We start from the raw sequence: 13,048 nt of genomic DNA on the forward strand, positions 1-13,048 counted from the left end.
TTGAATCGCCGTAGAGTCGACATGTGCAGACATCCAAGCCTGCCACCGATGCAGCCAAAACGATGGTTTGCTTCTTCGTCTTTCATACACGACAATAGATAATCCCGGCCAGTACGAGAATCGAGCAGACTGCTGGGAACGCACCCACGAGAGAAATCATCAGTTGCCGGCTTTGTCTTTGATTCCGGAACTTACACGGCACCAGCGATTCAATTTTCGATGTTCCACACGTTGGGATGCTGGGACGTCAATTAGGAGCAGAATGTGCCTGCCTTGGCAAACTTGCGGTATTTGTTGGGAAACTGTTGGCTCTATAATTTTGAACGTATTTGCTGACTCTGTTTACAGGTATGCTTCGACGAAGATTTCAACACCAAAACGAGGATGGAGGCTGTCGAAACTAGATGCTGGTCTTCCTCTGGCCGCGTCTCTAGCACTACAAGATAACATGCCGCGAAGAGTCTTGTCACCATGTTGACTTCCTTGATCGTGGTCTGGTGACTGTTGGGACAGTCCCCTCAAAACTTATGATCAAAAGGAACTAAGCCATTCAAACAATGCAAACGGGCCGATTCAGGTTGGCGATATGGCGGGCAATTTCAAAGGCGACCTTCGAGGCGCCCACGTCGGAAACGTTTCGAGCGCATGATTTTACTCTTCTATCGCGCCAACCCGGACGCTCAACGGCTCTATCGCCGACATATTCTGGAACACTTGCGGGTCGATTGCGAACGCCTCCGGACCGAGCGTATCGACGAACGGGAAGTTGTACAGCTGCTCGGGTGAGCTGGTCGCCTCTGGGCCTGGCGGAACGGAGACCGGCGGCACGCCAGGCTCTCTGGCCTGCGGAATGCCGTAGGTCGCCATAGGGGGCGTGGCGGCTGTTTTTGAGAGGCCGAGGGCGCCAACATCGATGCCGAGGCTGGCGAGTTCACGGGTAATGAGGTTGAGGGCGCTGCTGATGACTTTTCCGGAGGGGTCAGCGACGTCATTGACACTGGTTGGAGTGGAGATGAAAGTGTGGAGACTCACCTGGGTTGATGCGCTTCACGGACGCCAGGATGCGGACGCAGTACTCCAGCCGGCGGAGCGCCTGCGTGTCTTCCACGCTCGACTGGACCTGCAGGAGGAAGATGGACGCGGCAATGTAAACGCTGTATGAGAGAGAAAGGACGCAGTGGCCGATGCCGAAGGAGCGGCAGAAGAGGTCGAAGATGGCGATGATGGAGGTCGCGGTCGTCACGCACTCGACGAGGTACCGCTGCACCGGTTGGAGATTCTCGCCGACGCGCCCGCGCTGGGAGAGCATCGGCCGGTAGAGGAGGATCTTGAACGTGCGGTAAAGTGCGCTGGGATGCGTCAGCCAGAGTTTTATGACGCGCAAAGGGTCGCTTACTTCAGGGTAATGATATGGGACGGCGGCGCGAGAGCCGGGAGCGCAGTGGATTCCATCTTCAGGTGAGGGGGCAGCTCATCCCACCACTGGCGGAGAGCGGGCTCTTGCTTGGCCAGGCACTCTTGCATCTCGGCCTCGCTGTTAGGACGAACCGGGTCATACATGTGCACGAGAATCTCGTTGAAGATGACCGAGAGACGGCACATTTGCGTAAAGCAAGAGGTGGAGTGGGCAGCCGAGGGGGGGTATTTCCAGCCGCCTTCCGGGACGACGCCAAAGGGGGTCCAGGATTCATTCTCGGCGGAGTCATCAACTGATGGTGTCAGCTTGGGAACAAACCTGACGGGAGGCTGACCTACACATAATCTGTGGCGGAGACACCGACGTCTGCTGCAGCGACGGCGAGCGGCCGAGGTACAGACTAATCATCTTGTCCCAGAAATAGCAGCTCCAGAAGAGGCGATGCCGGATCTCGACATCTTCGTCGGCTAATTGGACCGAGCCCGGATACCTCTGGCCGTCGACGCAGATGCCGAGATGGTCGATGATGCGGAACGCAAGACCGCTGTATGTCCACGCCTGGGCGCTGTTTCCAACACTACACTCCTGTGCGCTCAGCAGCAGCAGCGTTTGAACGGTAGGGATTGAGCAAACGCCCTGGCTGAGCTCCTCAAAGACCATGCTCCGGGCGTGTTTGCCAAAGAGGGCACCGCCGTCGTAGAACTCTTCGAGCTTCTCCTTGGTGGCGGGATCACTCCGGCCCCAGCGGATGGAGTGAGATAATACTGCATTCATCAAGGTATGAGAGTAGTACGGCCCCATCGTCTGCATATCACCTGGCGGGGGTCAGCACGACAGCTGCAAGCTCACATGAGATGCACTCACGGGTGAAGGCGGGCCTGTAGATGAAGTTGAAAAGCGGCTGGATCCAGCACCAATGCACGTTGAGCAGGTATCCGAATGGTTCCTGTGCAGGCCGTCAGTCCTGGTAACGTATGCCAGTCACACGGTAAGAAACTCACCGGTATCTCGGACATGTTCTCAAGAGCCCTCTGCTGCCAAGCATTGGCGACGAGCCTCTCCCGCCGCTGGATGGCCTGCTCCGACGACGACGTGTGATCTCTTGACCCGAGCGGGCGATCGCTCGGCAGCTGAAAGAAACTCGTAGCACCGTGATACGTGATGCCGCCCTTGTCGTCAACCTTGAGCCCCTTGAAGCTCTCACTCACAGACTCCTCATCCTGCGACTCGACGTGGTGCGGATCCGTCATGGGCGACTGGCCCGCGGACGGGCCCAGGCTGGGGGACGAGGTCCGCGACGGCTCCGAGGGGCCCGGGGCGTGGACCCGCGCCGCGGCCAGCTGGGCCTCGAGGTCTTTGATGCGCTGCTCGAGGCGCGATGTGTACGACAGCGTCGGGTTGCTTGGTTGGTCAGCCCGGCTGCACGGTGAGGTGAGGGGTAAGGGAGGGCGTCGACGGGTGTGGGTTGTCTCACAGTTTGTAGACGCACTCATCCGCGCGTGCGGCGCATCTGTTGCACGTCGGCTGCTCGCCGCCGCATTTTACCTGTCATGCCGGTTCCGGTCAGCCCCCCGCGTCCGACGCCGTGTCCGGAGATTGGGTTTTCGATGATGACGTCCGTCCCACCCCCGCCAACGCCGCCGCACCACCACATCGAACCACGCACCGCCGGACCGCCCGGTCGACCATAGGTGCAATCCTTCACGGCCGAGATGGTCATCATTCGACAGGCGGCCTTGCATCGCAGGCGCCGCGTGCTCGGCCGGCAGTGGTGGTGCAGGGGTGCCGGGTGCCGGTGGCGGAGGCGGGAAAGCGGAAAAGCAACAGCGCAAGGGGAAGTGGTGAAACAGCAACGGGAAAAAAAGGCATCGGAGATAAAAAGGGAAGGCAAAGACGTACCTTGCGCCGGCGACACGGCTCGCACGAGAAGGCGCTCTTCTTAATGGCTCTCGTCGACATGGCTGATCATTATTGAGACTGTATCGGTCTCTCGCTCTCTGCCCGCTTCAGAGGGGTGAGGGGGGGCTTGCGGCGGGAGGGAGGCTGCTGGGTGAGGCTGATGAGGCTAATCTCTCGCTCGCTCGCTTGGTTCGATTGCGGGACGGAAGAAAGTTGACTGAGAGAGTGGAGATTTTTTTCTTAGGTGGTCGCCTCTGCCTCTTGTTGGGCCCAGATTATGCAGCGGGCAAACATAAAAAAATAAAGACACCAGGGCGAGATCGGGCTGGATGCAACGTTTGGTCGGATCGAGGACCAGTGACGACGGCGGGGTCCTTGGTGCGTTGGGTGAGGGTGGTGCCTTTGGGGGGGCTCTTTGATGGGGAATCCGACAGCGACAGCCAGCGACGACGGGCTTCGGCCGGGTCGGGAATCGCGGGAAATCTCCACCTGCGATTGGCCCAGCGGCGACTGTGACGTGCCTGAGACGGCCATGAGCAAATCGGATCCATCGACGGAGCCAATGCAACCAATCAACGCCCAGAAAGGATCCACTTCTCGTCAGCGGCTTTTCCCGATCTGGGTCTCCGCGGGAGAGAGTGGGACCTCACCGAAGCTTGTTCCCTTCACCTCTCGGTCGGTGATGTTGGAATGCCGCTCACCGAGCCTTACCAATATTATGTAATCCGGATATGCGTGTGGTGCGATGTGTTGTGTGATCTCATCGGTGCTGGGGGTTTTGGTCACTGAGATTCATGACTCGTGGCTCATCTCATGTTCACACTCACTCATCATTTCATGACATAACTTAAACCTATGGTGAGGTTGTCGTTGAAATGTGCAGATAATGTCAGCACCGCGGCGACGGGACGCCGTGCCGCAGGGTCGCAGACGCGCCTAAAATCGACTGACCAGTGACCTTCCCTACACTCACCTGCATCAACCCAAAAAGCAGCGTCCCAAGCCATGGATACAGCTTCACCCTGAACCACCACCACCCGCCCATCACCATGTCCTCCGACCGCGTCACCCCGCCGCCGGAATGCAGCATCGCCCCGCAAACCACCGCCGCCCCCGACGCGTGCGCCGCCCTGCGCGCGTGGCACTGGGACGGCTGCCCCGCGGGCTTCTCCCCCGCCTGCAGCGCGACGGACCGCGTGGCCTCGCATACCCAGCCGAGCGTGAGCTGGAGCACCGGGTGGGATAACAGCCTCACGCCCCTGACGGCCACGGAGCGGTGGCAGACGGCGGTGGTGGGTGTGCTCTGCTGTCCGACGTACATCCCCCCTCCCTTGCGAACTTCACATTGCTGATTAGGACAGAGTTCTGGACTACGGGTGTAGAGAATCAGCCTGCATCGCCTCCCTCACCTCTTCGCGGGTGCTGACCTACCCCGGCGCAACGACGACGCTGAAGGGTGAAGTGACGGGCCACGCCATCGCCGCCTCGCGCGCCGAGATACGCCTGGCGGGGGTGGCGTACGCGGCGGACGATCCGCGCTCGGATACGGAGATGCACGGGGCTGCGACGACGGTGTGGTGCGATGCGGAGCGGTGCGCGGACGTGCCGGCGGGTGTGACTACCGAAGAGGGGCAAGGCGCGGCGACGGCGACGGTGTTGGGGGGGATGCCCGGTGCGGACGGGTTTGCGCTGCGGGCGCCGCCTGGGATGGGGGCGTTGGGGCCGTTTGGGGTGTACGCGGTCACGGCGCTGTTTGGGGCGGTGGTGTTTGCGGGGGGGTTGTTGGGGCCGTGGGGGTGGGCTGGTTGGAGGCGCCGGAGGGGGAGGTGAGGATGGATGGGTGAGTGGATGGTGTCTTTGATGCGGGTTTTTTTTCTCATCAAAATAAGTGAAATCATGCAACTGAAGGGATGTTGTTCCCTTTTCTGACCCAGAACCTGCCTGAAGGCCTGCCCGAGGTTAGTGTGGCATAAGTCGCTACCCAAGCGACTGCGATGTGAAATAGAAAACGATGATTAAATGATATCTTTTACGCCGAGGTATCTCTTTTCTCTCTCGAAAATGAATGTAATCACGCAGCCGACTTTCGCTCGGAGCATACCTGAATGCCCGTCAGATGAGGTGACTACGGCATAAGTCGCTACTCCAGAGACTGCGATGTGAAAATGAGAAAAGGTTGATTAAATGGTATCTTTTACGCTTATCGGGGTATCTTGTGGGTTTTTCTCTCCAAAATAAACAGAAATAATGCAATCGACCAGAACAATGCGTTGGTGATCCGTCCCTCGTCCGGTTCTCCTCGGATGCCCCGTCCGTCCTTAACGCCATGCTGAAATCGCTGTTTTCCCGTAATCGTACACACAAAGTTCCAATGAAGAAGGACTCAGACCTGCACCATGGCAGCCTGGTCCTCCAGCCGCGTCCTGTCGTTGCTGAACTCGAACCACGCGCGGAAGAGGAGGCCGTATTCCGATAACCTGCCGCCCGTCAGTCTCTTCGTCTCGCCCCAAACAACCACAACAACTTACATGATCAGCCCGAGCAGAAACGCCAGCGCCGCCTCGTACCGCATGTACGGATACGCATAGAAGGCGTTGCTCTTCTTGGACTCGATCTGGATGACCAGCAGGATCCAGCAGATGGTCGCGCCGAGGGAGAAGCACAGCTCCATGCCGAAGTGGACGTGTTTCGGGATGCCGCCGCGCTGGTGCTCGGCGCGCTTGCGGAAGATGACGGTCGTGAAGGACCAGAGCATCATCAGGACGGACTGCGGCAGTCAGCTTTCTGCTTCGTCACAGCACACACGAGACGTGAGGGAAGACAAAACGCACCAACGGCACAGATAACCACATGGCATAAAAGATCGGATCGCTCGGGCTCGTGTCGTCGTTGAGGTACTTGCCCCGCCGCGAGACGTAGATGTTGATGTTGAGGAAGACGACGACCAGCGGCACGACGATGGCGAGCTGGCGCAGGACGTAGTACATGTACGTGCACCGCCGGCGCTTGCGGTTGAAGCGGTCGGCCTCGGGGGACGGCGGCGCGCAGGAGGGGTGCTGGCCGTACCAGTAGCGCTGCTGCGAGCTGTGCGTCGACGAGGCCGTGTCGGGGGGTTGACAGTAGTACATCTGGCCGCCGGGCGGGTGGTGGTAGCCGGCCTCGGAGTAGGGCGGGGCGGAGTAGCCGGGCTGGCTGTAGGCGCTGGCGTGGAGGGACATTTTGGTTGTGGTTTTTGGGGGTTTGATCTCTAAGGATTCTTTCTACTTCGTCTCTGGTGATTATGTTCCTCCTGGTTGTGCGAACTCAATGGGTCGTGGATGCCGTCTCTAAATCCATATGCTGTGGTGGTGATGATGCCGGGGGTGGCTTCGGAGATGCTGATGAATGGATGGGGGCTCAAGATGAATCCCACATGACGTCGGTCCTTTGGGTTGCGATGGATCGGGAAGTCGGGAGAGAGATGGAAACGTTCGGTGGCCCTCGTCGACCTTTTGAATTAGCTGCCCAGATTTGAAGGGGAAAAAAGCCCAGAGACGCCGAGCAAAAAAGCTCTGATCACGCCCGAACCATTTCTCTACCAAGAGAAAACCAAGAAACCGGAGCCGTCCAAAAGGAAGAACAGGCGAAGGACAGCCAGTACAAATAAAAAAAAACACCACAAGAGCCAAGTCGCTGGGCGGAAATTTTTAGCAGCGACGCGGGTCTCGCTGCGGTTTGCCGCCAAGTCGCGCTATCAGGTCACTGACTCCGAAAGGGGCCACTGAGGGCCGCCTTGGCTTTCTGTACCTAGGGGGATGGGGCGAAGAGGGTTTTACGTATTTTCATTTGGGGGATGTGCTTTTGCTTGGCGCTGCGCTTGGCCTCTCTTCAGTGCGTGTGTACAGATGAAAGGTGCGTCGAATGTGAGAAAGGCATGTAAGCCAAGACCGAGGAAAGGTTTATCTTCCCTTGGGGGATCCTGCTGGGCTGGGCAATGAATGTATGTACCACGCTGCCAACGCCGAACCAGAGGGACACCTCAGTTGTCCTTTACCTGGCACAAGACAGCCGAGCCTTCGCATGAAGCGCACAAGAAATAGGCCACTCTTGGGAGGTGTTGCAGCCAAGGCCAGGCCAGGCCGGCGACATGGGGAGGGCAGACACGCCAGCGCAGCGCCCATTGGCATTGGCACTCTCTCTACCTGCTGTTGCGCAATCACGACACCCGCCGCCGAGAGGGGACGGTGAGGACAGCGACATGCGGGCTGCCTGGGCTTTTCTTGGGGGCGTGTTACAGCTGTATCTGGGCCTGCGCGTGTACCTAAATGCGGTGCCGTGTCGGCGGCATTTGCGCCAGAGACGAGACAGCGGTGGAATTCTGGGGGTCTTGGACGTCGTTTAGGTGCGTCTTGGGGAGAGGCATTGGCGGCATTGGCATCCATAATGTGCGTCTGGCGCTGCTCGGCATACCTCAGCTTCCACCCGATGATGTGACGTATCGCGAACTAGGCTGCTCTTTAGACTTCTTGGGTGATGGGAAAAGGAAATTGGCCATCTTGGTTATCGCCTGGCCAAGAGTCGGGATGCGCATTCACGGTGGTGGTGGTAGTGTGTCTTGTAGTGCAAACGGCCGTGGTGTCTGGGCAGCGGGTGATTGGACCTGGTGCCTCTCCCTTCAACCTGATCATAATGAGTGGCCGTCTGCTTCGCTGCAAGACGCCAACTGCAACCATCCGCTGTCTACCACGATGCAGGCGGTGGGAAAGTGCCGAGACACGCCCCTGTTTGCGGCAACGTTGCGGAAGGGTGCGTTTCTCGCGGAGCGTTCGAGACTGGCCGTGCCGCGGCAGACTTGTGTCGCTCCAGAATAAGATCACGACCTAGGTACTGAAAGTACCCTGAACAAACCGTCACAGTCGCAGCGCCCGTTGCTCGAAAAAGCAAGACGAGGCCGTCAACATCAACCATCAGAGCTGACTCTGCGCCAAGACACCACTCTGCCGTGTGTACAGACCTTCAGGGTCCATCGCAATCATGCTCCTCAGCTCTGCTCTGCTCTCTAACACCTTCCCCCAAGACCCAAGACCCCGAGATCAGCGCAAATAATCTTGGCGCGCCAAGCGCTGCCGGCGAGGACCACAGACGGCCGTGACTGATCGACAGGCGCCCTACTCCCCCCATGACGAATTTCATCGAGATTTCGGTGACAATTTCTTCATATTTTTTGTCGACTTTGTGCCTGGGCGCCAGGGCGATAGAGAGTCATTGTCTGAGGTTTAACATCTGCAGAAAATTCCCGTGGGCTCTCTTGGGAGGTCTGGCATTACCAAGCGCGCTTGTTTTGGGCAAAGATTGGCGCCGAGGAAAAATCTCGCTAATATGCTCCTGGGCTTTCTGGGGTTTGCGTGTCCGTACACGATGTGCGACAAAGCCGTCCCTCAGGACATCTCGCGAGAAACACTCGGGTAGCAGGCGGTGACACTTTTTTGTCCTTTGAGCCAGACTGCGCTTTCCGCCTCGCTGCCGTCTGCGAGTCTCATCGGTCGCAGGTACACGCGGTGCGCCCTATGCCAAGACCATTGGCAAACAAACGCCAACGCCAGCGGACAAGACACACAACAACAGCCAAGACTTTTCGTCTCACGCCAACGCATGACTGTTCTCTTCTTCCTCCCTTCTGCGAAAAGTCGGGCCTGGCGATGGCCCGGCTCGGCCACGGTGGCGGTCTTGGCGTTGGGGTTTGGCAAACCTTTGTGCGTGCATCTCGCTGGAATTTCTTGGCACTCACGAACCGGGGCAAAGAACACAAGTGACGAGCCGCTTCGGAGATTTCCGTACCTGGCGGCTGGATCCCACGGGGCAATCTGTGTCATTTTTCGACTTTGAGATGAGTGATGGAGGTGCCGGCCGCGTTGCCGTGATGCACTTCTTGGCATCCAGTGAGGCCGTTGATCGGTCTGTGTTGCACGGACTGTGAAGCTTGAAGTATTGTTATTTTGAGTTTGCGAGCGAATGCCGTTGTTCCGGCTTCGACGGCGACTTTTGGGCGGCTAGCGCCGGAAGGTGGGATTTTTGCCAAGCCTTGGGGATTCGGTTGACTCGCGATGGGACTACACGTGATGGGGTTGATCATCTCTTGGAAGACTTGAACGGGCTTGCGTTCGAAGATGGTAATTGCCTTGATGGGAGAGATCTCTTTGGGGATATTCTGGCGAATGAATTTGCGCTGGGGTAATTGTCCACGGAGGTTCCGAAGACTTTCCACTATCCGTGTTGGCTGGTCGAGATGAGGGCGAGTCTCAATCCGGCAGCTTTCTTCAAAGTCTCGAGATGAGCAAGTTTCTTGAACGTAGTTCTCGACGCTCGTATTACTTGAATGTGCATATTCTGCCTCGTAAGCCTAGTCACACCGGACTTGTGGGTGTTTACGCCGCTACTTGTGCAGAGGTTGAGATTGACTGATTGATAGTGATGGCGATACGGAGGACCTTTTACGAATGTGCAACCTGCAAACCAAAGAGACCATGTTTGATACACTCCTCCAGGGACATTTTCCGAGAACCAGAGAACTTTCCAAGGCTTGTCTGCTCCGGTCCAGACCTATAATGGGACCGGTGCTGATCACCTTGAGCTCACGTGTAGCGGTGGACCTCCATCAAGCGGGGACGCGATAGATTAATCGCCGGTCCACATCGAATGCCGTCCGACCCACGTCCATCTCTCGGCCGACAGCCCGAACATCCTTTCCGGCCCCCACCCGGCAGAGGTTCAAGCCGATCAAGAAGGCATTCTGACGGGGCGGATGAAGCACATGAATGCCGCCATTTACACCGCACTAACCCCCAGAGCCAGAGATACTCTACCTTTGGAATGTGTACGCAGACTAAGAATTACTGCGGATGAATTCTTGCCGAAGCTTACACCATCGACAGACGAACATGCGTCAAATTCCTCACAGCTTCGTGTCCGGAGACCTTGGTGGGCTCCGCAACGGCAAATCGGAACCAGAGATCCCCACACCGCCCGGGCGCTAAGCCGGACTCGGCCGGCCGAAGCTGACATAAGCCGGCCGTTACAGCCTGCAACGAGCCGAGCCAACCAGAGCTCGCGAACGCCGCGAGGCTTGCGAAACCCCTCAGCGAGCGACGTCGTCTCAAACGCGTTTTCCTCGTCACCACTGCAGTCACCGCGTCGGGCTTACGTCTTATTTGTTTTGTACTTATAATCAGTAAATCCGCCATTGAGGGGCGATTGTTGGGTTCACGAAGCAGAGTCAGCGTGGATCACACTCAACATGGAGAAGAAGCAAGCATACGCGAGCGTGCAGCCGGCCCGGCGACACAACCGATCAGCCATCGGAAAGTGGCTGATAGCCGGCGGCGCCATTGCATTGCTGGGCGCCGCGAGCTGGTATCTCCACAAGCAGGACCTCAAGTCTTGGAGGCACCCCGAGCACCATCACGACTTCGCCTCGGTCGTCCATCTCAAGGGGTCTCCGTACGGCCGGTTTCCCTTGCCCGACGACCCGTTCAAGTTCATCCCTTGCACCAACACATCTCTCCCGCCTCCCCTCAACGACCCGCATCCCGAGGATACGTGGGAAGCGCTCTTTGACCCTCGTCCATCTCATTGGAGCTGGGGCAACAAGACCACGTCCACCGAGGAATTCCGCAATCCCTACGCGGGCCGCGGTATCTACCTCTGCGGATACCTCGACGTGCCTCTCGACTACACCAATGACTCCGACACACGCATTGTCCGGCTGGCCGTGACAAAGTACCAAGTCTCCGGCCTCGCCCGCATCAGAGAACCCCTCGACGCATACAAGAACCCCGTCCCGGGCACCAAGAGCAAGCGCACCATCGTAATCGAGCCCGGCGGCCCCGGCGGCAGCGGCACGTCCTACGCCTGGTCGGCCGCCGAACGCGTCTCCAAGCGCTTCAGCAACGGCACCTTCGACGTGCTCGGCTGGGACCCCCGCGGCGTCAACACCACACACCCCTCCATCTCCTGCTTCCCCTACGACGTCGACCGCGACCACTGGTCCCTCCTCACCGGCCAGTACCTCGAGGTCTCCAACCCCCAGCGCCAGCTCAACCTCGCCGACGCCATGAACAACGCCACCATGAAGGCCTGCTTCCAGAAGTACGGCGACGTCCCCCGCTTCCTCAGCACCACCTCCGTCGCCCGCGACATGGAGCAGATCCGCAAGGCCCTCGGCGAGCGCGAGCTCACCGGCTACCTCGTCAGCTACGGCACCGGCATCGGGCAGACCTACGCCAACATCTTCCCCCACAGCGTCGGCCGCATGATCCTCGACGGCACCGAGTACGTCCGCGACCACCGCCTGCTCGGCGGCTTCGGCTGGACCGCCCTCGACAACGCCACCAACGCCTGGCACGACGGCTTCCTCGGCGAGTGCCTCAACGCCGGGCCCAACCACTGCGCGCTGGCCCGCGAGGTCGACGGCTACCCCGTCGCCCTCGACGACCTCAAGTCGCGCATGCTCGCCCTCGTCAACTCGCTCATCGACAGGCCCGTCATGGGCTACACCAACACCAGCGGGCCCTCGCTCGTCACCTACTCCGGCCTCGTCGGCGCCATCTACCGCTCCCTCTACAACGCGCAGGGCTGGCCCGCGCTCGCGCAGATGCTCGCCGAGCTCGAGCAGGGCAACGCCACCCTCGCGGCGCGCGCCCTCGAGCGCTCCGCGTGGGAGTACGACCCGACGCTGCCCGCGACGCACCCGCAGCCCGCGTCCTCCGACGAGCTCGGCACGCTCGTAATCTGCGCCGACTCCTGGGACGCGCCGCAGCCCGCCGACGGGCTGGATTGGTGGGCGTCCCTGTGGGCCAACATGACGGCCAAGTCGTGGGTCTCGGGCAACTCGCGCTTCTTCAACGTGTTTCCGTGCCGGCACTTTGGCACGTACTGGCCCGAGCCCGCGGGCGTGTACCGCGGCGACCTGAACCACACGCTGCGTCACCCGGTGCTGCTGATCGCGGAGACTTACGACCCGGCGACGCCGCTGCGTAATGGGCGGAGGTTGTTGAAGGAGATGGGGCGCAATGCGAGGCTGGTGGCGCACCATGGCTACGGGCACTCGTCGAGGGACACGTCGAAGTGCACGGAGGCGATTGCTAGGCGGTATATTATGACGGGGGAGGTGCCGGAGGAGGCGGAGACTGCGTGCTATGCGGACGAGAAGCCGTATCTTTATGGGGTGAAGCATAAGACTGATGTTGTCGAGGGCGGGGGCGATCCGGTGGAGGTGTGGCTTAAAACTCTTGAGTGAGTGGTTGTGGTGGGAGGTACAATGGTGGTTTTCGTGTTAGATATATTCTAGCTCTCTGACTGAGATGAAAATAGTACTAGTTGATGTGACTTTGACCATGCTTAATGTGAAAGTTTAATCGACTGCTTCGATACTGATTGTTGTTAAGTTTACTCATTTACAAAATCTTTCGCAAAGGGACATCGGACTTGAAAAAACCACGATTGACTAAATTCCTTTACGAACCCAGTGCCGCAAAAACGCTGCAGAAGCAACAACGCCACATAGGTCAGAAAGCTTCTCACATAAATCGAGGTTTGAGTCACACAAGCTGTGAGCTTGTGTACATGATTGTGAGACTTCAACTTCGTCCTGTTGAGTCGGGTTTACAGTCTCAGATTCGGCTCCAAGGCTCGATTCATACTTACCTGGACTTCACATGCTATCACAAATACAAGCTTCTGTGAACGAGCAGTCAA

General features: G+C 58.7%; 2 protein-coding genes and 1 pseudogene across 3 annotated transcripts; 1 reads left to right on the forward strand and 2 right to left on the reverse strand.

Annotated features, from left to right (window-relative positions):
- Nucleotides 1-651: 651 nt before the first annotated feature.
- GCG54_00010007 lies at nt 652-3,137 on the reverse strand (annotated as a pseudogene). Its single transcript has 7 exons — nt 3,000-3,137; nt 2,892-2,962; nt 2,419-2,836; nt 2,282-2,363; nt 1,397-2,232; nt 1,033-1,349; nt 652-965 (listed from the first exon to the last, which is right to left on the reverse strand). Coding segments are annotated over exons 1-7 (2,176 nt in total).
- A 2,562-nt stretch (nt 3,138-5,699) lies between these two features.
- Nucleotides 5,700-6,534, reverse strand: GCG54_00010008 (uncharacterized protein; the record flags this gene model as incomplete). The annotated part of the gene is made up of 3 exons (XM_045409942.1): nt 5,700-5,793; nt 5,845-6,083; nt 6,148-6,534. 3 exons carry the CDS (start codon nt 6,532-6,534, stop codon nt 5,700-5,702), a joined length of 720 nt encoding a protein of 239 aa, XP_045258977.1.
- Nucleotides 6,535-10,589: 4,055 nt separating this feature from the next.
- Nucleotides 10,590-12,590, forward strand: GCG54_00010009 (putative hydrolase YuaR; the record flags this gene model as incomplete). The annotated part of the gene is made up of 1 exon (XM_045409943.1): nt 10,590-12,590. The coding sequence occupies one exon, from the start codon at nt 10,590-10,592 to the stop codon at nt 12,588-12,590; it is 2,001 nt and encodes a 666-aa protein (XP_045258978.1).
- Nucleotides 12,591-13,048: the final 458 nt, after the last annotated feature.

The sequence above is a fragment of the Colletotrichum gloeosporioides genome (assembly GCF_011800055.1).
Source record: "Colletotrichum gloeosporioides strain Lc1 chromosome Unknown consensus_82, whole genome shotgun sequence".
NCBI classification, from domain to species: Eukaryota; Fungi; Ascomycota; class Sordariomycetes; order Glomerellales; family Glomerellaceae; genus Colletotrichum; species Colletotrichum gloeosporioides.